We start from the raw sequence: 27,780 nt of genomic DNA, 5'->3' as shown, positions 1-27,780 counted from the left end.
TTTTCAATAAAAAACAAGTACCCTAAGTTTACAATGAAAACCACATGAGCACCTTATCCGTTGTACATTGAGCACCGTTTATCATATGAGATTCAGCAAAATGTGCCGTGTGGTAATACTCCCATTGTTCTTTAAAAGTCCAGACAATAAACTGGTCTGAAATGACAATACAGGTCAAGGATGAATTTTCTTGAGCTCAACAAGACAATTGCCATTAAAAATTTCACCTCCTTACAAATGTGCCACTTCACTACTCGCAACTAAGTTACCAACCAAAGTGTTTTTCATCTTGAACAAAATAAATAAAATAACAAATAATAACAGCAACAATCAAATAAGTCATTCAGAAACTATTTAGATGAGGCCTCATGACCACAAAGCTAGTTCAAGCCTTAAGCAGGTCCACTGGTAATAACAGTGATAAAGAAATAAGCATTAAGAGAAAGAGGAATAAAACAAACAATAAGAATGTCCTTTTCCACATTTTTTGCTTTTTCTCTTTCCTTCATTCATAATGCAAATGATTTATTTTTAAAAACCTGTCCGAGTAGAACCAACTAGTTGCAGCTCGGGCTTCCACCTATTGTTCATAATAAAGGTCTTTTGTAGTTCATTGCAGACTGCTTGAACCATTCATTTTCATGACAATAGATTCAGCAGTCAGGGGTAATGCTCCAAAATAATGTAAGTTCATTGTTAGAGTATTACCCCAACTTTTCCGAAAACAACACACTGCTCATCTGTGTTGCAGTGAAGCTGAAACTTGCACCACGAGCCAGATGAGAACTAGTGGCCTTGGCACGTCTTGCAGCACATTTGGCGAAAATAGGCCCGGCTGCAGAACTTGAACTTGAGCACCAGAGGGCAATACGCCACCTTGTTGACATCCTTGCAGTCTGTGGGGATTGTGATAAGGCCAAAAAACCCCAAAAACATGTGGAGTAGATATCACACACCATTCAGACAGACACACCAGATTTCTGCCAATTGGCAGATTTATGCTAGTTTACCTTAAATCACTGTTTGTTGATTTAATATTTTTCCTTACACTGGAACTCCCACACCATGATGGAACCAACTGGGATTGTTTAGTAATGGCTACATATTGACGACAATTTTAAAAGTATCAAAGTCCATTTTACAGGAGAGATCTGTTTAGTAAAACATGCGATAGGTTGAACTGCGATAAGTTAAACAGCACTTTTGGAAGCCAGCTCAATCAAGCTGAATAGCTTTTGGGTGAATTAATTCACTTCGTATGCAGCTTGTGGCTGCTGGTTGCATCATTACTGGGAGTGTAGCTGTGCTCCCTGTAGGTTATGGCAGGAATTACAAATTTGGTCGAGGTGTTTGGCGATAGCTCGCCAACTTTATGCGAAAAACACCGTGACGTATTTAACATTAACAAATTAAAGGGATGTAGAATTAATCAGGCAGATGGGACACCCAGTTTCACGCCCACCTGAGGGACAGCACACACAGTATATATATATATATATATATATATATATATATATATATATATATATATATATATATATATATATATGTATACATCTAGATATAAATATACATATATGTATGTATGTATATAACATGGATGTTTGCTTGGTTATTTGTGACTTTTTCGTTTCTAACACCTTGTGCCAATTTCCCCAATATTTGCTGAACCACAATAGTTTCACATTTGGAAAGTCAACATCACAATATAAACTTCAGTCCTTCATCAAAATGACATTAAAACATGACAAGTCTGAAGACGATGATGGTTCACGAGCGGTATTTGACGATGTAGATTGTTTCAGAAGTCAAGGATGAGACAATGTGATAATGTTTGACCAAGTTATAAAAATGATCAACATGATGTGGTACGAGTGACAGGTTATTAGCTGCAAAATGTCGAAAACCCGGTTTCGTTCAACAACTTTAAAAATTTGACCTTTGCATAACCTTTAAAGGTCCCAAAACAATGTTGTGGACATTAAAATAAGGAAACAGGATACGTGCTATAGCTTAATGGAGTTAGTTCGTCGAAGAAGGTCGAAAACCTGGTTCGATTCCCACAACTTTGAAAATTTGACCTTTGTGAACTTTAAGGGTCAAAGGTCAAGAATTATGACCTTTGGTGCAAAACTTCCTCTGGAACATTCCAGGAACAATATAACGTCATATAGGCTAAATGGCATTTCACACTCCTCGGATTATCCATACTTTGATGAAATCAGCGTAAAAACAAACTTGAAGGGGGCGCCACGGGCAAGGTGTTCGAGGTAGAGAAAAATGGTTTAAAGACTTTAGGTGGGGAATGACCTCAAGATTATTCATAAAAAAATATTGTCATCCTAGCTCCCAAAGTTTGGGCGGTCTCTGATTTTTATGTCAAAATTCGAAATTTTCAAAGTTCATGACCTTGTGACCTTGACCTTGGGACTAAAATGAAAATTCGAGCTCAGTGGCGTTATGCATGTGCCATTGGGCTAACCAAATACCGAAACCTCTGCCAGATTCGACAACCCTCTCGGAGAAGATAGATTTTTTTTATGTCAAAATCGCAATTTTCTAAGTTTGTGACCTTGACCTTGGGCCGAAAATGAAAAATAGAGTGCTGTGGGGCTATGGGCAGGGAGCGCTGTGGGGCTATGGGGCTATGGTAGCTATGGGCTAAGGGCAGGGCTGTGGGAAAAATAGAGTGCTGTGGGCAGGTGTCATTGGGCTAACCAAATACCGAAACCTCTGCCAGATTCGACAAACCCCCGAGGAGAAGATGCAAATTGAAATCGGCTACCCCCTACAAACACAATTCGCAATTTTCTAAGTTTGTGACCTTATGGCCTTGACCTTGGGACGAAAATGAAAAATCGAGCTCTGTGGGGCTATGCAGGTGCCATTGGGCTAACCAAATACCGAAACCCTGCCAGATTCGACAAACCCCTCGGAGAAGAAATTTTTTTTTATGTCAAAATCGCAATTTTCTAAGTTCGTGACCTTGTGACCTTGACTTTGAGACGAAAATGAAAAATCGAGCTCCATGGGGCTATGCAGGTTCCATTGGGCTAACCAAATACCAAAACCCCTGTCAGATTCAACAAAACCCCTAGGAGAAGATGCAAATTGAAATCGGCTACCCCCTAAAAACACGTTTTTTGGGCGTGGCTCTGCCCATTTTCAGGAAAACACAACTTGATCATGATATAAACCTCCCATCAAAATTTCATCAGGATCGGATCAAAACCCACGGAGCTATGCTCGGGACAGACAGACAGACAGACAGACACACAACAATAACGAATATAGTGGTCACTTATATTTTTCGTGAAAATATTTTTTCGTGAACCAAAATAATGGCGCTTTGGGTTATCTGGTGTCATATGTTGTGTGCCCCCCTCAGTGGCGAAATGGGCACAACTTGCCTTGTACCTCCACCTTGGAAGGTCCATCACAGCTAACAAAAACATTTTTCACATTTGAAAAAGGTTATGAAACAATATTTTGTAGGGTTTTTAAAACACCATGAAAACAATATCAGAAAACATTGCATGCTTAAAATGTTTTCAAAACATTTCATCATTCATGATCTGAATTCGTAATATCATCATCACGTGGAAAAAATGTTATAATAAAACGAATGTTATTCAATACAACGTTTAAATGATTTAATATCCGACAGAATAATGCTTTCATAATGTTTAGCATAATGTTTTTAGGATGTAACAATATTTTTGTGTTAACTGGGATGCTCTGTCAGGATTCTTACAAATCGCACTTAAATATTTATATTCCATATGCAGAAAGGAAATTAACATATAAAGCATCTGCAGTCTCCGCGGGACTACATTGAATTTAACGAGTGGTCACACAATCCTTTATGACCTTAAACAATGGAATGAGGAGCCATTCGGCCCATCATAGCTGTGTTGCACTCCTGAGTTAATTTTTGTTACAATTATAAACAACACAAGTCTGGCGACAGCGATGGTTCACGGGCAATGTACACGGTTCGCCTTTTTTATTTTTGACCTTCGAGGGGACGCCACGGGCAAACTGGCGGGGATCGGGAAAAACGTAAATGATGAAAGTTGTAGTACTCGAAGAGCACGACTTGCATACCAACTTTCATTCGAAACAGTTGAAAACCCTAGGAGCTCGATGCCCAATTTATTGATTTTTTTTGACATTTTCTAAGTTCGTGACCTTGACCTTGGGATGAAAATGAAAAATCGAGTTCTGTGGGGCTATGCAGGTGCCATTGGGCTAACCAAATACTGAAACCCCTTCCAGATTCGACAAACCCCCTCAGAGAAGATGTAACTTGAAACCGGCTACCCCCTAAAAACACGTTTTTTGGGCGTGGCTCCGCCCATAATGGGCGCAGCACGCCTATTCTCCGGAAAACACAACTAGATCATGATACAAACATCGCACCCTAATTTTATCAAGATCGGATCAAAACCCACGGAGCTATGTTCGGGACAGACAGACAGACACACACTCATAACGAATATAGTGGTCACTTACTGACTCGTGAACCAAATCTTCTTGATGTTTTACTAAAGTCTAAATAACCTCGTTATATTGATTGTGTGACCAAACTTGTTATATTATAAACAAAAGCCAGGTTGCAAAATTTATTTCAAGGCAAAAAAAAAAACCGAAACTTCCTTTTTAGAGTAATTTTACTTCTCTCGGGACAAACATTGGTTTTCTTTATATTCAGAAATTTGCATGACATTCTTTGACCCTGCCACGTCCATTCTCACCCTCTGCAGTAATGCTGGGTGGTGTGCCACACTTGGTGTCACACTGCTGCATGGCGAGAGGACGCAAGGCAGAGCTACATCCGTCTGAAGCTTGGCCAGAGTGTGCTACACAGCGCACTGTTCGTGCTTGCTGTCCCACGCCACAGTGTGCAGAACACTTCAGACAAGTAGGTTGGGAAGGACAGTGGATTTAGAAAGCTGTAAAGTTGTGTTTTTTTTCTCACATAAACAACATTATGATTATCACTTGTATAGAGGTATAATGGGGTGAACAGTATGAAGACAGTGAGCAGTGTTTAGACGTACTGGACCCCAGCTTCCAGTGACCCATCGAGGTGGTGGGCAGCGGCCGCGGGAGCATCGGACGCGGGTCGGTGGACGGCCTTCAGCCGGACAGGCCGACGGTGGGAATGTGTGAGATAGATCACTGCTTCTGCACTGGACAATACGATGCTTGAAGCCTGGGCCACAGCGCGTGGTGCACTACTCGAGAAAATTGAATGTGTGGGGAGAAAGGTGTAGGGAGGGAATGGGTTACAATGCCAAAATGGAGGAAATTTTTCGACCATCACAGCAATATCATGATAACTTTCCATTTACATTGACATCATCTTCATCCTATCACCGTAAGCACTGCTGTTAATATGTAATCAACACTGTTCAATATGTAATCAACACTGTTCAAAACAAGTTGCATTACAAATGGCTTAACTGATGCTGATGGCTAACATTGTTAGTGATGAAAGTGAAGTCTAATACAAACTAAATTTAGAATCCAGAATTCCAATCCTTTCCTGATTCAACCTTTCAAAATAGAAACCATATGCATTCCAACCTGTCCCTAACTGCAGCCGTTCTAGTTTGTTTTGCCTGCCTGTAAATATGACCTCAGCTTCTCCAGAAAAATACTGTTTTAATATCAAAATCACAAATATTTCCTTTAAACTTCCCCACCTCCCCTGGGCACCTCAGACCAGTCTTGTGCATGCCACCGCAGTGGGCATGACTGATTGTTGCAATCTTCCGAATTCACAGGTCGCTTGCTCATGCATTCTTCATCGAGCACATCTTCATTACGGTCAAGCATAACGCGCCGCACACATCTCACAGTACGTGACTGTACACCTCCATCACAACTTTGGCTGCATTCTGACCACTCATCGATGAGCCATCTGCAAAACAAGTCACATCAATTTGGTATTACAGATGATTAATGCTTTCCAAGTTTTGCAGCTTTCACACACAATCAACAAGTTTCCATGTGCTCAGTGCCATTGGATTTTGATATGAAAGCCAAAAGATTATGTGTGTAATTGTTATTATAAGATTTGAACTTAAAGATCCTTTATGCAAATTAGTATTCAATCTGTGGTTGATGATGATGTAGCTGTAGTTGAAGTGGAAGATTGAGACTTCAGGTCTGGTTCGATGTGGAAGTCAGCTAGTGATGTGCCACTTTGGCATGGAATGCTTGGCAAGCAACTCTACAAGCCGATCGTTAATGGAACACACCCCTGATGTTCATACTGTGCCTTTCTCCTCCTCTTGCCTTGTTGGGTGGTCGCGAGACTACCGTTATTCTCAGGTTTTCAGTCTGTCTGTTTGTATGTAATGGACAGCTCTGGAGGTTAGAGGAGTCAACCGATTTTGATGAAACTTGACTGGTAGGTTCATACCAGCATGTAGTTGTATGCTTTTGAGTACCGTTGCTATGGACGCCACCGTTACCTCGCAACGGGACTTTGAAATTTTTGAAAAAATCCGAAAAATATTTTTATATATATATTTTTTCGAAAATGAAAAATCAGCTTCCGCGCTTTTATGCACACTATAATCAACCTCTTTGTAAAAAATTTTCAGCCCGATCCGTCAAAACTGTATGACTAGTATGCAATTATGTCGCGACCACCCTTGTCGCCTACCGGCGTGTGTGTGTGTGTGTGTGTGTGTGTGTGTGTGTGTGTGTGTGTGTGTGTGTGTGTGTGTGTGTGTGTGTGTGTGTGTGTGTGTGTGTGTGTGTATGTGTGAATATTGTTGCTCAGGCAGTTAGTTTTTGTTTTTTTGTATCTCTATTGGGATTGTGTTTATTGTGTCTGTTGTGAATACATTGTTGATGTATTTCACAAGAAATGGTTAGCCCTGTTTTACCGCCATTTTCTTGCACCAATGATTGTGTTTATTTGGTTATCTCAAGGATTCACTTTATTATAATCCTGTCCAATAACTGGTGCGGTAATAGACCCTGCTGGATCTCGGGCCCATATTAACTAACCACTCAGTGTTGTCCCGCACAAAACAGACAAACACATAAACAGACAGACAGACAGTGATGAAAACCTTTGATGCAAGAGGTAAAAATGGCAAATTTTGGCTTCTTTGACAAATAAATGTCAGATCGTTTTTCGCACTTGCAACATTCCTGGGAATTTCACAAAAGATATGGCAAATTATTTTAACTTTTAGAATTGCTTTAGTTTGTATAATAGTATCTAATACCTGTATGGTCACGTTAAATACACATTCAGCCACAATTCCTCATAGTTTTATCCTTTGCTCCACTGTAACAGTAACAAACATTCTTAGTTATGATCTCCCTGCAGCTTCTACAATTATCTATCAAAATATTTGAAATCGGGAAAACTTGCAATTCCCAAAATAACTTGCTCATTGAAATAGTTTCTAGAATGGTATGTGTGCGAGGGTGTCATGGTACGTCAACAAATAACCCTCATCCCACCGATGTGATCAGTTACTGTGCTCCTTGGTCGCCACTGGGCAAAAAAAAGATTTTTTTTATGAGGAATTGCTCTTTATTAGCTGCAAAGAGGAAAGATATACCAAAAAAAATGTTTTGGCATAATTACAATTTTGACATTAAGATTAATGTTCTTTTGAGACATAAAATTTGTATCGGGGCACTTAAACATCAGGCCTCACAATGAATATCTGGCCAGTAAGTTGCAGCATGATATTTGTGATTAAACATCACATAAAGAAATGGTGATGTTGGACCAGGGGTTGAAGGTAATGCAGGCAAATTATAGAATTGTGATTTGGATTTGAAAGTTTTGTCTTACTCACTCTGCAGGACAAGCCTCAGTGTTGCATGGACGTGAATTCTCGGTGAGCTTGTTACCACGTGCGCAAAATTGATGTTGCACTGTCGTACCATCTTCGGTGTTACGGCACACCACTTCACGTCTTTGTGTTCCTATAAGAACAAGAAAGCTATGTACGGCGCTATGTACAAAACACATTACATGACTCCATTCATGGCTCACAGGTCCAGCAGATATTGACAATAACCCTTTAAAACAATAATAGCAGAACCCAGAAGGTTGTTGTTTGTGTAACTGGCAAAATGAAAATCCCTTTCAGCTTTAAATCAAGCAAATTACACTTTCAAGGTAAGGGTCAATGATAAACATTGCAATTCAAAGTGACCAACAAATGCTCTCTGCCCAGCCAATGTATATCTGGTTGGAACGACACCATTGTTTTCCTGACTGTCAGAGTTATTAGGCTTGGCTAAAGGTGTCTAAGGTCAGGGAGCAGGATGGGTAACTGATGCATATGAATCATTCTCAGCAGGATGCTGAAAGGGAGTCTTTTGAGTTCCTTGATAGATTATTGGATGAACAGGTTAACACGCTCACCAAAACTTGATTCCTGGAGAGCTTTTCAATACAAAAGATTGGGCACTGCCTGCACCACAAAATAAAGTGAAAGCTTGAGCAATGAGATTCCCTGCCACTTTGATGTGACTGTCACCTCTCGCTAAAAATTCCATCTGTAATTTTGTTGTGGATATCTTGTTTTATTTCCGTTTTTTCAGAAACATCGCCTTTGATTAGTCTTGTGATCTCCTTTTCTGTTCCATTTTGTCAATTTCCATCGATGGTGCTCAGCGAGAAAAACCACCAGGAAACCCCTTCATAGAATACCCAGTGAGTTGCAAAGTCCTGACCGTCTTATGTCATGATCGTCAATCGTCATGTGATGCATGAATGACAGATGCACTAAACCCATTAAATCCATGGAGGCACTATAAAACAAGACCTGCTGTCATTCTTATTCGGGACATTAGCAGCATGTTGTACTTTTTTAACTATCATGGTAGCATGTTGTGAGAAAGGACAGACAGATACATGAGCATTGAGATGCTTTGTTACACTGGCAAACTCTTATAAGTGGGCGTCGTAACGATATAAAGTAGGCTGTCCTGCTTCTTGTCTATAATCTGTTGAATTTGCGAATGTAAATCACCCTCATTTCTTCATCAATGTTCCAACTGGTTGTGTTGCAGTGTATTAGGCCTGGTTGTATAGCGTATGTAAAGCTTGGTTGAGAAACGCATATTGGTGTTGCGCATGTCAAGCTCAGTATTGCATAGAATGTGCAGGTTAGTCCTGGCTGTGTCGGACGTTTTTGCTCAGCCGGTCGAGTCGTGTGTGTGTGTGTGTGTGTGTGTGTGTGTGTGTGTGTGTGTGTGTGTGTGTGTGTGTGTGTGTGTGTGTGTGTGTGTGTGTGTGTGTGTGTGTGTGTGTGTGTGTGTGTGTGTGTGTTAGGCCCGGTTAAGTATTGCATGCAGCATGTTAGGCCAGGTTACATAGTGTGCATACATTAGGTCTGGTTGGGTAGAGTGTGTACATGAGGCAAAGTTGTGTAGTGTGCACACATTAGGCCCACTTGTGGATTGTGCATATTTTGCTAGGCTCAGTTTTGTTGTGCTCGTGTGCTAGGCCTGGTTGTGTAATGCATGTGTGTTTGGCCCTGTAGTGTGGTGTGTCACATTAGGCCCATTTATGTAGTGTGCATGTGATAAGCCCGGTTCTGTAGTGCATGTGTTTTAGGCCCAGTTATGAATTGTAGACAATATGTCCGGCAGTGTATATCAACCATAAAATATAAGAATGAAAAGATTAAGAGTGAAGGATCACAAGGTGCTGACATTTCAGGCTTTAAACTTTGTCAGAGCAAGAAGATGTATGTATGAGTTGTACAAAGGATGTATGTACGAATGCTTAACGATGGAGGATGAAAAGCAATGTGTAAGATTGTGAATTAAAAATTTAACCTGATAACTGATGAGAAATCGAAATTAACAGATGACAAAATAATAACCCTCCATCCTTCCGTACAGTCCCAGTAATTTTGGTAATCTAGTTTGGACGATCCAGCTCTTTGGAAAGTATTGTCGCGGATTCGCGCCCGCCGGCGTGCTGACGGCCACGTAACTCGAATCGCGGCACGTCGCCCACCGGACGGACAATCCAGTCGTGACCCTCTCGGACTAACGCCGGGAACCAGTCACGGGTGGACCTTTCGGTCTCACCGCGATCGAGCCAATCAGCCCCCGCGTGGAATAGGGTTGCTCGCCAAATTCGACCTACCTAAGTACCCACGCGGAGGGTAGACCGGGCGATCGCACCTCGCCGCAGGTCGACTTCGGACACGGGCCACTTAAGCGACCCGTTCCGTACTATCGGGATAACCGAGCGGTGTTATTCGTCGACCTCGACGGTTCGATTAATTATCGGGCGTATTCAGCCCACTACCAACCCTTTACGTGAAGCAAGATGAGGATTCAATGAAGGAAATGACGAAGCGAAGCGGGAAACAGTTCAACACAAAGCACATTTATTCGCGACGAATGGAAAGCACACATATTCAATTCCACCAAAAGCACACAGAAAAGAAAAACACAATGCGATTTACACAAAAAGCAAATGCGACAATGCAGATCTAATACCGATTACACGAGCACACGGCAACACATACAATTTTACTTCACAGACGGCGCCGACAACACATACCCAAAACCAAGGAAAGAATACCCTCAAGGATGAGGCGGGCCTGAGGCCGAGACCGGGTCGGGCCTACCCGTCTGGTGATGAGACGCGGAGCGGCGATGGTGCCTCAACTCCGCGGGCCTCGCGGGCAGTGTCTGGTAGGGGGTGGGAAAGGGGCCCCCTTGGTCGCACTATCTCAGCGCGGGGGGAAACAGGAGGGGGTTGCTGATGCTCGGGGTATAGAGGATTTTTATTGTCCCGCGACGAGCGTCTCCACCTCGGCCAGGTCGCGCTGTCGGCCTCCCTGGGGTGCAGCTCCCTGCACGACGCGAGCACCCCCTCGTCTGCCCTCGCCGCCTCTCCACAGCTCCGTCCCCTCCGCTCCTACTCCAACGCACACGACGACCAGCTCCTTCTTGCCAACTCCACCGCCCGCAAAGTCTTAACTCTCTGTTCCCGACTCTCCTACTCCCTGGACTGACGAACACGGTCGCTTATATCAGCCCCGTGGCTTCGCCCTCTCATCTTTGACCCCCTCCCTTCGACCTTTCACCTCGCTCCCCATTGGCCCGAGAAAAAGTGGGCGTGAATGCTTTTTGATCCATAAATTTGCATATATCGATCGCCCTCCAATGCCCTGGAGGCGGGGCCAAATCGCCCCTCGCTCACCGATTGGACGGCAAAAAGTGGGCGTGTGTCGTTTTTGATCCGTTTTTGAAGCACAAAATCCGTGATTTTGTACACGCTGTTCGGCGCGCGCCCTGCACGAGTCCAACACCGGTACCCACAAGCGGCGCAAGAACGGTGGCGATGCGACGGTTGCGAGGTGTGACGTGAAGGTCGTGGCGGTTGTGGTGAAGCGGCGTTGTGGTTGGTGGTTGATGTTGTGACTGGTGGTGGTAACAATGGCGGTTGGTCCAAAATAAAGATAGTAAAGGAAAAACGGCTATCCTGAAGAGTCGCAGCACGCATAAATGACATGTATTCCCACTAGACAACGGGTTTGGGCCTAACTACACATGTACTTACCGAGATACCTCACCTAAGGGACCTGAATGGTGGTTTGCGAATTTGGTAACCACAACACTACCCCCTCCCCTTTTTACAGACTCGTCCCGAGTCGTCAAATTTTCGTGTGCCATCATGTGTGGTTTTCCCCTAGTACATTTTACCTACGGATCCCTGAGTGCGACATTCATGGTATTCGTGTCCCCAAAATAAATAACCTGAGGGCTGCGTAACTACCTAAACAAACTCACTCACACGGACGACTTAAATAAAATTGCCGGCGCTAAGACATACATGCCGGGGGCGCACTCATATTTACAGTACATCTTAACCTTAACTTACAAATTTTACACCAAACCATGGCCCAGGATCAATGAACTCTGCAAAAGAAAAGCAGTTAGCAGGGAGCCAGGCTGCTCGCATGCAGTCTCTGGCTCAAAACAATGCAGGTGACAGGGAACATGGCTGGCTGCTCACACGCAGTCCAAGGCCTTCCCTTTTGAACCGAACGCAGCGAACCACAACGGTGCATGGGCTGCACAAACGCAGTCTCCGTGCCAGCTCAAGTGGCACACGCAATGAACACAACGAATGGATGGGTGAACACAAACACGGTGCACGGGCCGCCACTGCAGGCCCGTGTTGTAGCTGCCAACAGGGCAGTTCTTGCAGCTTGCAAACTGTTGCCTTGCGGATCCTGGCGCACATGGAAATGAACAGGGGGGGGGCAAAGCAAAAATTGAACGGGGCTGGTGGACAGGGGCTGTGGGCATGGCATGGCAAAGGTAGCAGGCAAACACAGCCCGCAGAGAAGGCCGCTACAGGCAAACACAGCCGGCAGATGAACTGGCCGGCACAGGCCTTGAAGAAAAACAGCCAGCCGGCAGATGAAGTGGGCCGGCACAGGCCTTGAAGCAAAACACGGCCAGCCGATGGCACAGGCCTTGCAGCAAAACAACAGCTGCCGATGAAGTTGGCCGGCCTCTGCCTTGAAGTAAAACACGGCCAGCCGATGAAGTTGGCCAGCCTTTGCCGTTCAGTGGAGGTTGGTGGAGGGAGTGCGGTGGTGCTGGCCACTCGGAAGGCGGGCTCGGACCTACCTACCTGTCTCCCTCCCAACCTATCGCCTTTGCCTGTCACTGTACATACCCACTCCCTTAATTTGTCAAACCGCAATTTAGCCCCAACTTATTTTTTTTGTTGTTTTTATTTTTACTTCCCCACTATAAATCGTCCCCTAACCCCCTTTATCGTCTTTGTTCGGCTAACCTATCCTGTCACCTAGCCTACTCCCAACCCCTACGTTCCCTTCCCGGAGGGGAACAAGGGAGAGCTAACGTCCTGTGTCGAGGCCCAACGAAGCCTCAGAATGGCCTCCCCAGAGTTCGGCGATCTTAACACCAAGTGGGTCCAGCGGCCCACAACGAGAGCGAGGGGATGGATGGTGCGGAGGGGTACATCTCCTATTCTACCCTATCCATTTAACTGTTAAACTACCCCGGGGCTTTCAACAAGCGCCTCTGGCTTAAACTATTGGTTCTAACAACCCAGATTCCCGTCGCCTGTGTTGGTGTCCTCACAATTTCGGGCCTCGCCCCCCAATTTTCTCTCCGTGCCCTCACACGGTCTCATGGCTGGGACACGTGGCTCCCTTTTGGCAGGCACGACCCTCTGCCGAATCTCCCGCTATGGCACCCCCGGGCACTACACTGCCTCCGAGCCTACCAGCTCCCTAACACCGGGGAGTGCCCCCCATGGCACCTCCCCTGAAACGCACACGTGGCAGGCTGGCTTCCCAGGCCCCTTTCCGAGGGTCACCCTTGCCCACAACACTGCCCACGCGGCTAATGGCGCCCCGGGCCCCCGCACCAAGCAGGCGCACCCGTGCCCACTACGCTATCCCGGCCCCCCATGGGCCCTTGGCCTACCACGGCCGACTAGCCTGGTGCCCGGGGTACCCACTCAGCGATACTCACCTTTCGCAGCCACGCTCCCAAGCCCGTCAACAGGGCTCCTGCACCCCTCCAAATGGGTCTCGAGCCTACTTTCCCACCAACAACAAAACGACCTCCATTTTTCAATTTGACTAACCCAGCTAACTCACTTTACTCTGACCCCGGGGTCCCTTGGGCGGGAGTCACTCCTCCCCCCAATCACTCATCGCACCATGCATTCCCCATTCGCTCCACTCACACAGACCCGCTGGCCTCACTCATTCACCAAGCACATGTACTCACCTCACAACCCACAACTCTTCAACACACACACCGCTGAACTCTGCCATCCTTCTATCTGCATCCCCTAACTAACTCGTGCTCCCACGTCGTCCCTTAAACTACAGCACGTTCCTTTTAACACTACGTAGCTAAGCTACATCCCCTCTACACATTCACAGGTCTGTCACTGTCCTCAAATAAATCAAAAATTCATTTTATTTCCCAACCTAAATCTCGCTACAATCCCTCTAACTAATCCATTCCACGGACTCCATGAGGACTTACCCCTGCCACATGGAGTCGGTCTAACTAAGCTAACCCTTCCCCCTAACTAGTTTCCATCCTGTGCCCAGGGTCAAGGGGGTCTTCCACCCTTTGCCCAGGAATCCTGTGCACCCGAAAGTGAGGCTTGTTTTCTCTTTTTTTTTTCCATGCGCAGCACCTGCGCGGCAACTCAGAGCTCGCGCACTTTGCACCTGCCCGTGACGTCATGCAGCTGCACGTGTACCTCGTCCCTCCTTGGACGGTACCATCCGGCCGGGATACCCCTCCTGCCGGATTCCAACCCCACGTGCAGCCATGACGTCACCGTGCGCATAAAAAAAAAACACAAGCCCCACGTCTCGAAGGGTTCCCCACGCGAACACATGTGCTTTGCCCGTTGGAGCTTAACACACACGATCGCGTGGAGAACCCGTCCGGTCCAAATCCATTTACCTGCCTAAACTTTGTCCGTCCGCGGGATCGGCAAATCCACCGCGTGCGTTTCCGGACCGGGACTTCACTCTCGCAAGCGAGCACGTGGTGGTCTCGTGCGTTGCACAGCACGAACCTCGTGCTCGCGGCTGGGTGAACCCGGCACGGTCCCCGAAACAACTACAGCCGCTACCCGGCTTTCGTTTCTCCCATGTCGCCGTCTCCGTCTCCATTCCACACACGCATACCTGCGTGTTACGACGCACACAGTCCACACCATTAAACTCACCCCGGGAGACGCGGCTGCGTGCTCCCGCATGCCAACCGACATCTCCCTCACATACCACTCTCTCACACACACGGTCTCCCTTGCACACAGCGACCTTGCACACGGCCGTCCCCGAAACAACTACAGCCGCTACTCGGCTTTCTTTCTTCTGTCACCGTCGTCGTCGCCATTCGACTCACGCACACCTGCGTGTTACGACGCACACAGTCCACTCCATCACATTCACACCGGGAGACGCGGCTGCGTGCTCCCGCATGCCAACCGACATCTCCCTTACATACCGCTCTCTCACACACACGGTCTCCCTTGCACTCGGCCGTTCACTCACGCATGCAACCTCCCTCGCACACGTGGCTCCACGCACTCGCGGCCTTTCACTCACTCGTAGTGCCTCACTCATACACCGTGCCTCACTCACACACGCGGGGGCACTCACCCGCAGTGCCTCACTCACACACGCGGGGGCACTCAACCGCGGTGTCTCATCCATACTCCGTGCCTCACTCACACACGCGGGGGCACTCACCGCGGTGCCTCACTCACACACACGGCCTCACTCACACACGCGGGGGAACTCACCCGCGGTGCCTCACTCACACACCGTGCCTCACCCACACTCGGCGTGCTGGGAAGCACGTACTCCGGCACCATCGCCACCACACCACTCACACACGGGGTCGCTTCCACACACGGGGACGCACTCACGCCTTGCACCACACACACAGGGACAACCACACTGGGGATTCGTGTCCCCACAAGGGTCTCCGGGGCCTCTATACCCCCCAAGCTCTCCAAGCACCCGTTCGCAGCACTCGTCCCCTCAACCTCGCAAAGCACGACCGAACTCACCTGGTCGTGACTCGCCTCAAGGGGGCATACTCCCTCCCCTCGTTCCTGGAGGAGGCCATCCAGGTGCTCGCACTGGGTCCCTACACGCTCCGCGAGCTCAACCTCACTATCCTCCACTACCTCCGTGTGTGTGTGCGCGTCACTTACCCCGTCTTCATCGTGTTGTCTCTCTATTTTTTCTGTCTCCCGTGTCTCTATACATTTATAAGTTTCTGTTGTCGTCACCTCGTGTCTCGTCTCACACGTTTTGGTCTCCCCATTTAATTTTTCCCTTTTGGTCACCGTCGATTCCTCTGTCACGACCCTCGCCCAACACGCCCCCCGAATTATTTTTTTACCCGCCTCCACCGCGGGCCTGTCAGCCGTTGCACCCCCTTCCAGCTCGTTTGCTCCCACAGGTGGAGTCGCCATTCCCAGCTCCCTGGTCACGGCCTTCATGCCCGCCTGCAGGCATCGGCCCATATTCTGCGTCTCACCCCGTAGCTCTTTCATTTCTTTTTTCATGACTGTTTCCATTCCGTTCATTTGTTGTGTATTCGCATCCAATTTTTGTGTATTCGCATCCATCTTTTCGTTCATTTGTTGTGTATTCGCATCCATCTTTTCATCCATTTTTTGTGTATTCGCATCCATCCTTGTTTTTACTTCGTCCATTTGCTTGTTCATGTTCACATTCATCTTCGCTGTCATTGCCGCCAGCATGGCGCATAGCTGGGCCATGTCGGGTGCGCTTGAGTGAGCCGTTTCGGCAGGGGTTGGGGAAGGGTTTTGGTGGAGAGGGGGGGGGGGGAGGTGTCATACACCGCGGCCGCTGCCGCACCCATTTCGGGCTCTGGGTTCAGTTGGGCGAGTCCGTGTTCCTGCACAATCAACATTTCCTGCACGGGGATTCCATCCTGGACCATGGATTCTACATTACTACACATTTCTAATACCCCCGGCTCCCGCTCGCCTTGAGACGCCATCTTGCTTCTCTTAAAGGGTTAATTTCGCTCGCTCGTAATTTGGAGGGAATCGGGGGTCGCTTCTCTCACCCCTGGACCGATTCCCGTGAATTTAGCTGGAGACAGGAGAGCCCGTTTTCCTGTTCTCCGATACCAGTGCCGAGAGGAGGGCGATGAATTTGTATCGCACGACCTGACACCAGTGTCACGGATTCGCGCCCGCCGGCGTGCTGACGGTCACGTAACTCGAATCGCGGCACGTCGCCCACCGGACGGACAATCCAGTCGTGACCCTCTCGGACTAACGCCGGGAACCAGTCACGGGTGGACCTTTCGGTCTCACCGCGATCGAGCCAATCAGCCCCCGCGTGGGATAGGGTTGCTCGCCAAATTCGACCTACCTAAGTACCCACGCGGAGGGTAGACCGGGCGATCGCACCTCGCCGCAGGTCGACTTCGGACACGGGCCACTTAAGCGACCCGTTCCGTACTATCGGGATAACCGAGCGGTGTTATTCGTCGACCTCGATGGTTCGATTAATTATCGGGCGTATTCAGCCCACTACCAACCCTTTACGTGAAGCAAGATGAGGATTCAATGAAGGAAATGACGAAGCGAAGCGGGAAACAGTTCAACACAAAGCACATTTATTCGCGACGAACGGAAAGCACACATATTCAATTCCACCAAAAGCACACAGAAAAGAAAAACAATGCGATTTACACAAAAAGCAAATGCGACAATGCAGATCTAATACCGATTACACGAGCACACGGCAACACTTATACAATTTTACTTCACAGACGGCGCCGACAACACATACCCAAAACCAAGGAAAGAATACCCTCAAAGATGAGGCGGGCCTGAGGCCGAGACCGGGTCGGGCCTACCCGTCTGGTGATGAGACGCGGAGCGGCGATGGTCCCTCAACTCCGCGGGCCTCGCGGGCAGTGTCTGGTAGGGGGTGGGAAAGGGGCCCCCTTGGTCGCACTATCTCAGCGCGGGGGGAAACAGGAGGGGGTTGCTGATGCTCGGGGTATAGAGGATTTTTATTGTCCCGCGACGAGCGTCTCCACCTCGGCCAGGTCGCGCTGTCGGCCTCCCTGGGGTGCAGCTCCCTGCACGATGCGAGCACCCCCTCGTCTGCCCTCGCCGCCTCTCCACAGCTCCGTCCCCTCCGCTCCTACTCCAACGCACACGACGACCAGCTCCTTCTTGCCAACTCCACCGCCCGCGAAGTCTTAACTCTCTGTTCCCGACTCTCCTACTCCCTGGACTGACGAACACGGTCGCTTATATCAGCCCCGTGGCTTCGCCCTCTCATCTTTGACCCCCTCCCTTCGACCTTTCACCTCGCTCCCCATTGGCCCGAGAAAAAGTGGGCGTGAATGCTTTTTGATCCATAAATTTGCATATATCGATCGCCCTCCAACGCCCTGGAGGCGGGGCCAAATCGCCCCTCGCTCACCGATTGGACGGCAAAAAGTGGGCGTGTGTCGTTTTTGATCCGTTTTTGAAGCACAAAATCCGTGATTTTGTACACGCTGTTCGGCGCGCGCCCTGCACGAGTCCAACACCGGTACCCACAAGCGGCGCAAGAACGGTGGCGATGCGACGGTTGCGAGGTGTGACGTGAAGGTCGTGGCGGTTGTGGTGAAGCGGCGTTGTGGTTGGTGGTTGATGTTGTGACTGGTGGTGGTAACAATGGCGGTTGGTCCAAAATAAAGATAGTAAAAGAAAAACGGCTATCCTGAAGAGTCGCAGCACGCATAAATGACATGTATTCCCACTAGACAAAGGGTTTGGGCCTAACTACACATGTACTTACCGAGATACCTCACCTAAGGGACCTGAATGGTGGTTTGCGAATTTGGTAACCACAACAGTATGCTACAAACAAGGCTCTCATGCCACCAATCTTCACTACAAGTAGAAGTTCCACACCAAAAATTGTTTTTGAAAACCAAATGAGTTAGAGATGTCTCATGGTCTCAGTAAAATGAGATGACAAACATACATGGTGAGTAAAACTAACCAATTGTGCACCTCCTTACAGTCCAGGTTTTTATGTTAGAAATTAGACGAATCCAAAAAAACAGCAAAATCACAAGCTGAAGGCACAAGGAGAAGACTTGCAGAATACCACAAGAGCTCATTAAGGATGAAACATTCATGACAAACTGGTCACCTGATGGATTAAAGTGTACTCTGAAACACAGGTATTGCCTCTACTTCTATTTTAAGGATCGACCAAAAAAACCCAGAAATACATTGCCACGTCAGTGAAAATTAAACATGGTGCTCACGTATTCACCCCCTGGCCTCGAACAAAATCGCACTGGCACACACACAAATTAAATACAGCCTGATGGTAAATAAAGAAGTTTGGTGCAGCCATTGTTTGAGCTTGCTCCAAGGAAGGGTAAAGCCTGAAACATCAGCTCCTTTGTGACCCTTCACGGCAGATAACTCCAACCTTTTAATTCTTACGGTTTATTCATTTGTGCTGCCAACGCAGACAGTTGGTTTTGTGCTGGAATTATCAAAATCGTTTATATCGATAGCCTTATTCTCTTTGAAGGACAACCAACATTGATAATTCACCAAAGTTTGCCAGAGCAGAACTAGTTAATCCACAACATTTCATCAGGCACCTGAAGCTGAGTATTAGGCCCACTTAAACAGTCTTCCTACTTATTTGTTTTGAAGAAGAAACCTTTTTTGCTCCTTTGCCATTAACACAACGTATTATTGAAATGACAAATCAAAAATCGTCATCTTTTTCAGCCGTATAAGCAAGGAAAAGAACGACTGATTTATATCGCATCCTTTGATTTTGAATTTCGAACAAACATGTGACCATATAAACTCCATGAATCCTTGCTTGACTTGATGGCATATGCGCTAATACACGATAGCACACACCACAGAGTACTTCGTCTTCCCATTCTTTATCGCGTAAATGTTCTCTGGTTAATAAACTTTTCTTTCTTCACTTTTTGTCGTTTGCACATATTTACTTGTTTGGTTAAGGTTTCACATTTGAGAATGTTGATCCAAGTCATATGGAGCTCAGGCTCTGGAGCTTAGCTGAGTTGTTACTTTATACAGAAATTTTAACTGCATCGTGGATTAACCTCATTCATAAAGTTGTGACAAAGATAACAGACTTGTTTTGTGAGGGCAGAACAATGACCTGGACTAAACGTTGGTACAAAACATCTAGAATAGTTCAATTTCAACAATACCTCCAGCACAGGACCTGGAGCAAGGAGACCAGGGTATTCGATGCCAGGTGTACATTCCGTCAGCACCATCCTTTGCAGCGATTGGCACATTAAAGCGATAGCGAATGCCACGGTTTTGTTCCTGTAACAAAATCTTGGGCAAGGGGTTGGTGGAGAATTCTTTTGAGAGATTAACTGGTTTCCACAAATGGCACATAAGATACTTTTTGTTAAATCATGGTTGCAGCTGATCTTTCTTTTTTGAACATGAGTCAAAGACTTTTTCATTAATTTTGTATGCAACATGTGACTGCTGGTTGCATCATTGCCGAAAGCACAGCTGTGCCACTGATGCAGTGCCACTGTAGGTTAGAGCAGGAATTTGACATTTGGCCAGCGTGCCAGGGACAGCTCAATTAATCATTGCCAAAGACACCGTGGGATCTTTAATGTCCACCAACAAATGTCAGCAGATGGGACACCAGTTTAACGTCCATCCAAGGGACAGCACACACACACACACACACACACACACACACACACACACACACACACACACACACACACACACACACACACACACACACACACACACACACACACACACACACACACACACACACACACACACACACACACACAGATAAATCACCCTGCCTGTGAAATACCAGGATGACATTTTATAGCTGGGTCAGGATTCAAATCCAGGCTAGATGGCTCAGAGGCAAGTGTGCATGCTTCCAGGCCATCCTGCCATCCCCTATTCTAAGACTCAAATGATCATTGTTTTGTTCATCTATTTTTTTTTCTTCAGCCAAATGAGCTTATTTGAGCTACTTTGCTCACAATTATGTAACACTTTCATCACACCCAACTTCAGCTGACAAGGTCTCTATGGCTGATCTCCCAAATGGGAGTGTTTCTGCATTTGAGAGGTTGAAAATTTGGTTTGCAAGAATGGCCCAGATGATTTACACCGAGTTGGAATTAGATTTAGGTGTGAACAATGTGTATAGAAAACACTCTTTTGTGTTTCACATCAAAATTTAAGCAAATGACAGTGTTTCCTATCAAATATATGCAGTAATTAGTTATCAGTCATCATAACAAATGCAATCAATTTTCAACTAATGTAATGCCTTCACATAAGCTCTAACTGGTGAAGTAGTTTTTCCAATCTCTGTTCATGGTTTGCATTTTACCATTCCTGTAACAACGTTAGTATACAAAGGGCGGAGGAGCTCCTTGTGAACCAAATGTGTCTGTGGACGTCCTCCTGCAGTTGGGTTACTTTTTATTAGGAGGTTGTTGGCAGGATTTGCACTCCAGCCACCATAAAAACACTTCATTCCACAAAACGTACCAAAAGCAAAAAGAAATTTGAAAACCCACTCCGTGAGAGTACCTCCTGTGCAGCTTCCCTTCGAAGGGCATCTCACCAGATGACGGGATTGGGGAAAAGCCTTTGGGACCCCCAATCTTTGATGATAGGAGGGAAACCACGGGGTAACCTTCCAAGGTCAGATTGCGGTAGTGTGTGTCAGGGTGGTGCTGAGGTGTCATCCACCAGACGGCAGTCTCCTTGGGTTCACCTGCGGCAATCACTTTGGGTGCGTGCCTGGAATGTCCTTTCCCTAAGAGAGAATGATCACCTATCTCTGTTATCATCTGAGCTCAAGCGCTTGGAAATCGGAATTGCAGCACTCTCTGAGGTTTGGAGGCCGGATTGCGGCGAGATCATGGCGGGAGGTTACACCTACTATTGGTCTGGTCGCCATGATGGTTAGCATGTCCAAGGAGTTGCTGTAGCTGTGTCCAATAAGCTGACTTCAATGATAATTGAGGTAACACCGGTCAACGAGCGTATTATGAGATTAAGGATTTGTCACTCATTAGGTGTCATTTCCCTGGTCTGTGTACATGCTCCAACTGAGGCGAGTGATCTCACCGTGAAGGACACCTTCTATGCCACGCTCGAGTCTGTGGTTGATCAGTGCCCCAGGCAAGACACTCTTCTTGTCTTGAGGGATTTCAATGCATTGACTGGAACTGATAGGGATGGTTATGAGACATGTGTTGGTCCTCATGGGTCTGGAACTGTGAACCGGAATAAAACTAAGTTCCTTGACTTTGCAAGAAGTCGGTGGTTGGGTGGCTGGTTTGTGTTTTAAGCGAGCACACGCTCATCGCTGGATTTGGTACTCCAACGCTGGTGGTGTGGCAAAGGAGATTGACCATGTGCTCATTGATGGTCAGGTCAGGTCAGGTATGGGAGCATGCGCCAGAGCAGCACGTTGCTGCGTCCACTTTCTGCCGGTACTCCAGGGGCCTCTGTCTGGCCATCCCCCAGGCAGATGCCTGGCCCATCCCCATCTCCTTGAGATGCTGATCAACCTGATGCAACCACAAGGCACATGGTTGGACCATTGGCCTTCTCCACTCAGGAGACTCCATCGCTGAGAGAATCTGGTGAGCAGGATCAGCATCAGGAAAACGAGCCACATGTCTATACAGCTGCAGCTGACGCTCACAGACTATGCAGGTAACAAATCTCATTTGAATCTCTCTCAGCAACCGCTCGTTGGACACAAAGTCCGACCAGCGATAGCCAAGGATTCTCCGAAGAGACCTGGTACCAAAGGAATTGAAGGTCCCATGACACTCAAAACTTTCTGGTTATTTATACATTAACTTGACCTTCCGAGTGAAGAAATCACCCATGTTTCTTTTTTAAATTAAAAAATGGGATAATTAGACCAATATTTCGAACATTTCTTGTGCTTTTCACAACTTGCTATGCCCCACCCCTCAAAAAAGTTGACTTCAGCGAACCGCAGGTCATGTGACCGTTCATGTCATCTCCAGAACGCGACTTGCACAGAGTGGATTGATTAGATGTCACTCTCTGTATAAAGTACGTACAAATGCATTGTGCACATGTGTTTGCTATCTCACTGATCGTCTTCTGATGAATGAATGTCTTGTTGGTATTGATTGCTCCGTCTAAGTTATGAGAAATAAATTACAAGCGGAGGCAAGCTAACAGCACTGTTGTTGTACATGCACTTATACCAAGGCCGTTGGCAATGTGAATCACTTTTTAATTAGGGAGCAAGCATAATTCATTTCAGAATTTTCTAATTTAAGACAATATTGGTGATGCAGCATGTTTCTGGTGGAGGGTTCGCTTAGGATAATGAACGTCCCTGCTTCTCTGACACATCGACAAAGGTATCGGGTAGGCAACATGCTTTGTTAAGGCACATGAGGAATATATTTTGTTACTGTAAAAGTGGGTCAGAATAATACAGTTTGCACCGGCAAATAAACGAATATACTTTTTGCAATACTGTAAAGGAATTAATACTGACTACACATGGTAATTTGCCCAAAATATTTCAGCAATTAAAATGTAAAGTACAATTATTAAATATAAATATATACATATAGTGCAAAGATAATGAGAAGACCTGCACAAAGAAATGAAAACTGCAACAGAAAAGAAATCTTCTTGTTGACTTGTGTATACCCTTGCAATGAAGCTTACAAACAACAAGTAACACTACAGGAATACCCATGCCCAGTGCCCACCCAATATAAAAAATAATGACGACAATAAATGTCCATTTGGATATCTGACAAAATTCCCACTTCATGCTTCCTCAAATCCCCGATACTCCTATTACATGGCCTCATAGCCTAGGGACTCTTACGCATTGACTTAAACATTGTGTGCATGCCAATACAAGGTACTTGTCAACTCCTTGTCAACACAAGGTACAAGGTACAAGGAGTCTAGACTAGTCCGATAAATCCGTCGTCCGTCCGACTAGGACGATAAATCTGATGTGCTGTAGCTTTCTTTTATTATTCTCTTTTCTTCATTGTTTTCTACTGGCGCTACATGACGACAGTAGGAGTAAAATAAATAAAAATGCAACAGAACGTCAGATTTATCGGACTACTCCAGACAATTGTGTCACAAGGTGTGTTCTGCACACAAGTTTTCATCGTATCCGGACAGCGAGATTGCTTTGCTTTATGCGCGGAGAGATAGGGCCGATGACATGCTCTGGCCTTGCGATTCATTCTCCACGGTGCAACATGTCCACTGCGCTGTGCTAGTCACGTCACCTCACTAAAATATTTCTCATATCGAGCAGTATGCAAGTCGAATTTACATTATTGAATAACGAAAAGGATTTAGTCTAACCAGTTGTTATTGCCAAGTCTTCCTTCGATGTCCTCCCGATCATCATGAAATCCGGGAATTTCATCGCCATTTTCATCTGCTTGTCCTGCGTCGGACTCAAATTGGTAAGGCCGTATTTCATTTCCAGCTGCCTGAACTTCACCTCCCGTGACTACGTTATCCGACAATTCTCCATGTGATTCAGACCAAAATCCTTCCTTTCTCTCACACTCACTGTCGCTACCAGACAAATCAAAGTCCATGTCATCCATTATTCAAAACCAAATGTTTGATTTTTTTAAAGCAGAAATGAACGAAGCGATTGAGTCGATCAATCAAATGTGGAAACACACAGAAAGCCAATACAATCATGGTGACCACCAACCCAAGTAATTTACGTGCAGCCTTTGTCGTCCTGGAGATGACGTCATGTGGGTTACGCCCCTTTCAGTAGATTTTGGCAGATTTTTAGGGGCATTCCCGAAGAGGTTTGTTTTTTTAATTTTACATTTTACAGAACGAGTATTGTGAAAAAACATTGTCAGATCTGAAATCACAATGAAAAACTCCTATAGGACATATATATATATATATATATATATATATATATATATATATATATATATATATATATATATATATATATATATATATATATATATATATATATATATATATATATATATATATATATATATATATATATATGCCATTTCAGTACTTTTGGGTGTCATGGGACCTTTAAGTCTCCGTCTCAGATCCTTGGTCAAAGTCCAAGTCTCACATTCATAGAGCAAGACTGGAAGCACGAAGGACCTGAAGACTCGGACTTTCATCCTCCCACACAGGTACCAGCAGCACCACATCCCATTATCCAGTGAATCCATGACTCCACAGGCCCAACCCAGATTCTATTGACCTCTGACTCACAGCCAGCAGAGACATGAATATCACTGCCAAGGTAAGTGAATCTCTCCACGACCTCAACATGCTCACCACAAACAGGCACAGACAGGACAGCAGCATCCAAGATGTCATTGAAAGCCTGGATCTTAGTATTGACCGAGGAAACCCGTAATCCCAGCGGCTCTGACTCCTCATTCAGCACCTTGAGGGATCCCAAAAAGGATATCTAAAGTCTCCGCAAAGATGACTGCATCATCTGCGAAATCAAGGTCAGAGATATTGACATTCCCAAACGATGCACTGCAGCTTGATCTCTCCAACATCCTCCCAAGAATACAGTCCATACAAGTGCTGAAAAGTGTGGGGGCCAGTACACACCCCTGACGTCCAACTCAACAGCTGGTTGATCAGCCTGGTACAACCACTCAAAGTAACCGGCTGTGGAAGAAAAATAATTATATTCATACACTCTCAATTATAATTGTTGCTGGTGCTTTATAAATTTAATTTTTATGCTATAAGTCAAATTGGCTGTCAGTTATGTTTCCCTTTACCCAAGAGTCTTTTGACCTAAATATTGATAAAAGGAATGTCTTACTATGAAACAAGGTGACCTGGTTGATAACACTACAACTTTTGCCATGATTATGTCATTCTCTTTCACCCAGTGGACAAGTATTGCAGTTCGAGTTCTTTTGCGTAATGCTTATCAGACCCCTCCCACTCCCTTCAAAGTATATATATATATATATATATATATATATATATATATATATATATATATATATATATATATATATATATATATATATATCAGGAAATGTAAGCTTAGGGTAGTGCAAATCATTGTGGATGTTTACATCTCAGTGTTTAGGTTCGGGCTAGGGTTCGGGTGAGAGGGTCGCTGAAGAGCTCGCGAACGAGCTAAGTGGAGATTTGGGGGTGGGGGGGGTCTGGGTGCTTTGGGGGATCCTGAAGAGTAGTGGAGTGCCTTCAAGACCACCATCCTTCCTGTTGCCGGTGGATATCTTGGAACTCACCGGAGGGTGAAGAAGAATTTTGTCTCTCAAGGGACACTGGATACCATTGACCAGAGTCTCAGAACCAGCCTTAATGGCAGAGCTCAGCTGTTCAGGGAGCTGAGGCGCAAAACTGTACGTTCGCTAAGAGTGGAAAAGGAAGCCTATGTGTGAGGAATCTGTGAGGGGATGGAGCATCACCTGTAGTCAGGTGATTCTCGTCCTCCTTACAGGGGAATTCGCGCATTGTTTTCCTCCAAGCATGTCCCTCTGTGTACTGCATTTAGAGCGGGCGGGTGGTGAGCTCTTGACATAGCAGTACGACTTGAAGGCCTGCTGGGCAGGTTACTTTGAGTGGCTGTACCAGGCTTATCCACCAGAAGTTGAGTTGGATGTCAGGGGTGTTACTATCCATATTGTTGATACTCCAATCAACTGTGGTCAACCTTCGTTTGTGGAAACACAGCCTGCGGTAAAACGGTTAAAATGGGGCGAAGCTCCAGGGATCTGTGGCATCCATGCTGAACTTCTCAAGGCTGGCAGAAATGCTGGACTTGTGTTGTTGCATGCAGTTCTGTACTCTGCTGAGAACACAGGCATCATCCCAACTGAATGGAAGAGGGGCCTTGTTGTCCCTCTCTGGAAAGGGAAGGGTGATCGCCAGGACTACAACAACTATCGAGGGGAGACGCTGCTCTCAGTGCCGGGCAAGGTCTTTGCTCGGATAATTCTCGATAGGGTTCGCCACCATCTGCTTGAGCACAAACATCCAGAGCAGTCAGGCTTTACACCAAAGAGGTCAACGATTGACCGGAGCCTTGCCCTTCAGGTCCTCACTGAATGCAGACGAGAGTTTCAGCAGGGGCTGCTTGCAGCTTATGCTGGTCTCTGTAAATCATTTGATTCAGTGAATCGGAGTGCCCTCTGGAGGATTCTTTGTCTTCGTGGGATGCCACCAAAAGGGATCAATCTGATATCTGAACTAGACTCTGGTACTGAGAGTGGTGAGATGTGGTGGTACCATCTGTGACTTATTTCCAGTTGTTACTAGAGTTCGTCAGGGGTGTGTACTGGCCACCACACTTTTCAGCACTTGTATGGACTGGATTCTGGGGAGGATGTCGGAGAGATCAAGTTGCGGTGCATCGTTTGGAAATGTCAAGATCTCTAACCTTGATTTCGCAGAAGAAGCAGTCATCTTTGCGGAGACTTTAGATATCCTTTTCGGAGCCCTCGAGTTGCTGAATGAGGAGTTGGAGCCACTTGGATTATGGGTTTCCTTGCTCAAAACTAAGATCCAGGCTTTCAATGACATCTTGTATCCTGTCTGTACCTGTTTGTGGTGAGGGTGTTGAGGTCACAGAGAGATTCACTCACCTTGGCAATGATATTCATGTCTCTGCTGGCTGTGAGCCAGAGGTTAACAGACGTCTGGGTTGGGCCTGGGGAGTCATGGATTCATTAGATCATGGTGGAGTGTGGCGCTGCCGGTACCTGGGCGGGAGGCCAAAAGTCCGAGTCTTCAGGTCATTGGTGCTTCCAGTCTTGCTCTATGGATGTGAGACTTGGACTCTTTCCAGGGATCTGAAACGGAGACTTCATTCCTTTGGTACCAGGTCTCTTCAAAGAATCCTTGGCTATTGCTGGTCACTTTGTGTCCAACGAGCGGTTGCTGAGAGAGATTCCAATGAGTTTTGTTACCTACATAGTCCGTGAGCGTCATCTGTGGCTGTTTGGACACGTGGCTCGTTTTCCGACATTGATCCTGCTCACCAAATTATCTCAGAGAGGGAGCCTCGTTTGTGGACGAGGCCAATGGGCCGACCACGTGCCTCGTGGTTGTAGCAGGTTGATTAGCATCTCAAGGGGATTGGGATGGGCCAG

At 46.3% G+C, this 27,780-nt stretch overlaps 1 protein-coding gene and 1 pseudogene across 10 annotated transcripts in view; one reads left to right on the top strand and one right to left on the bottom strand.

Moving 5' to 3' along the window:
• Positions 1–170: 170 nt before the first annotated feature.
• LOC147025248 (A disintegrin and metalloproteinase with thrombospondin motifs 6-like) overlaps positions 171–27,780 on the bottom strand; it is a 416,527-nt gene continuing 388,917 nt past the window's right edge. For 8 of the 9 annotated variants that reach the window (XM_085886030.1, XM_085886034.1, XM_085886035.1 and 5 more), the window contains 6 exons: positions 19,801–19,933; positions 7,839–7,968; positions 5,725–5,929; positions 5,064–5,240; positions 4,758–4,914; positions 171–896 (listed from right to left, as the gene is read on the bottom strand). In XM_085886030.1, coding sequence (XP_085742156.1) covers positions 787–896; positions 4,758–4,914; positions 5,064–5,240; positions 5,725–5,929; positions 7,839–7,968; positions 19,801–19,933 — 912 coding nt within the window. In that variant the 3' untranslated portion in view covers positions 171–786. Of the gene's footprint in view, positions 897–4,757; positions 4,915–5,063; positions 5,241–5,711; positions 5,930–7,838; positions 7,969–19,800; positions 19,934–27,780 lie in introns of those variants that run through there. The other variant, XR_015059408.1, reaches the window with a different exon arrangement.
• The window catches only part of LOC147025250 (uncharacterized), a 68,246-nt pseudogene continuing 46,315 nt past the window's right edge, over positions 5,850–27,780 (top strand). The window contains exon 1 of the transcript XR_015059409.1: positions 5,850–5,954. The product of XR_015059409.1 is annotated as an uncharacterized LOC147025250 (transcript). The remainder of the gene's footprint in view (positions 5,955–27,780) is intronic.

Source organism: Eptatretus burgeri, chromosome 6 (assembly GCF_056783735.1).
Source record: "Eptatretus burgeri isolate ZD-2024b chromosome 6, Ebu_testis_v1, whole genome shotgun sequence".
NCBI lineage: Eukaryota > Metazoa > Chordata > Myxini > Myxiniformes > Myxinidae > Eptatretus > Eptatretus burgeri.
This window is presented reverse-complemented; position numbering and strand designations above follow the sequence as displayed.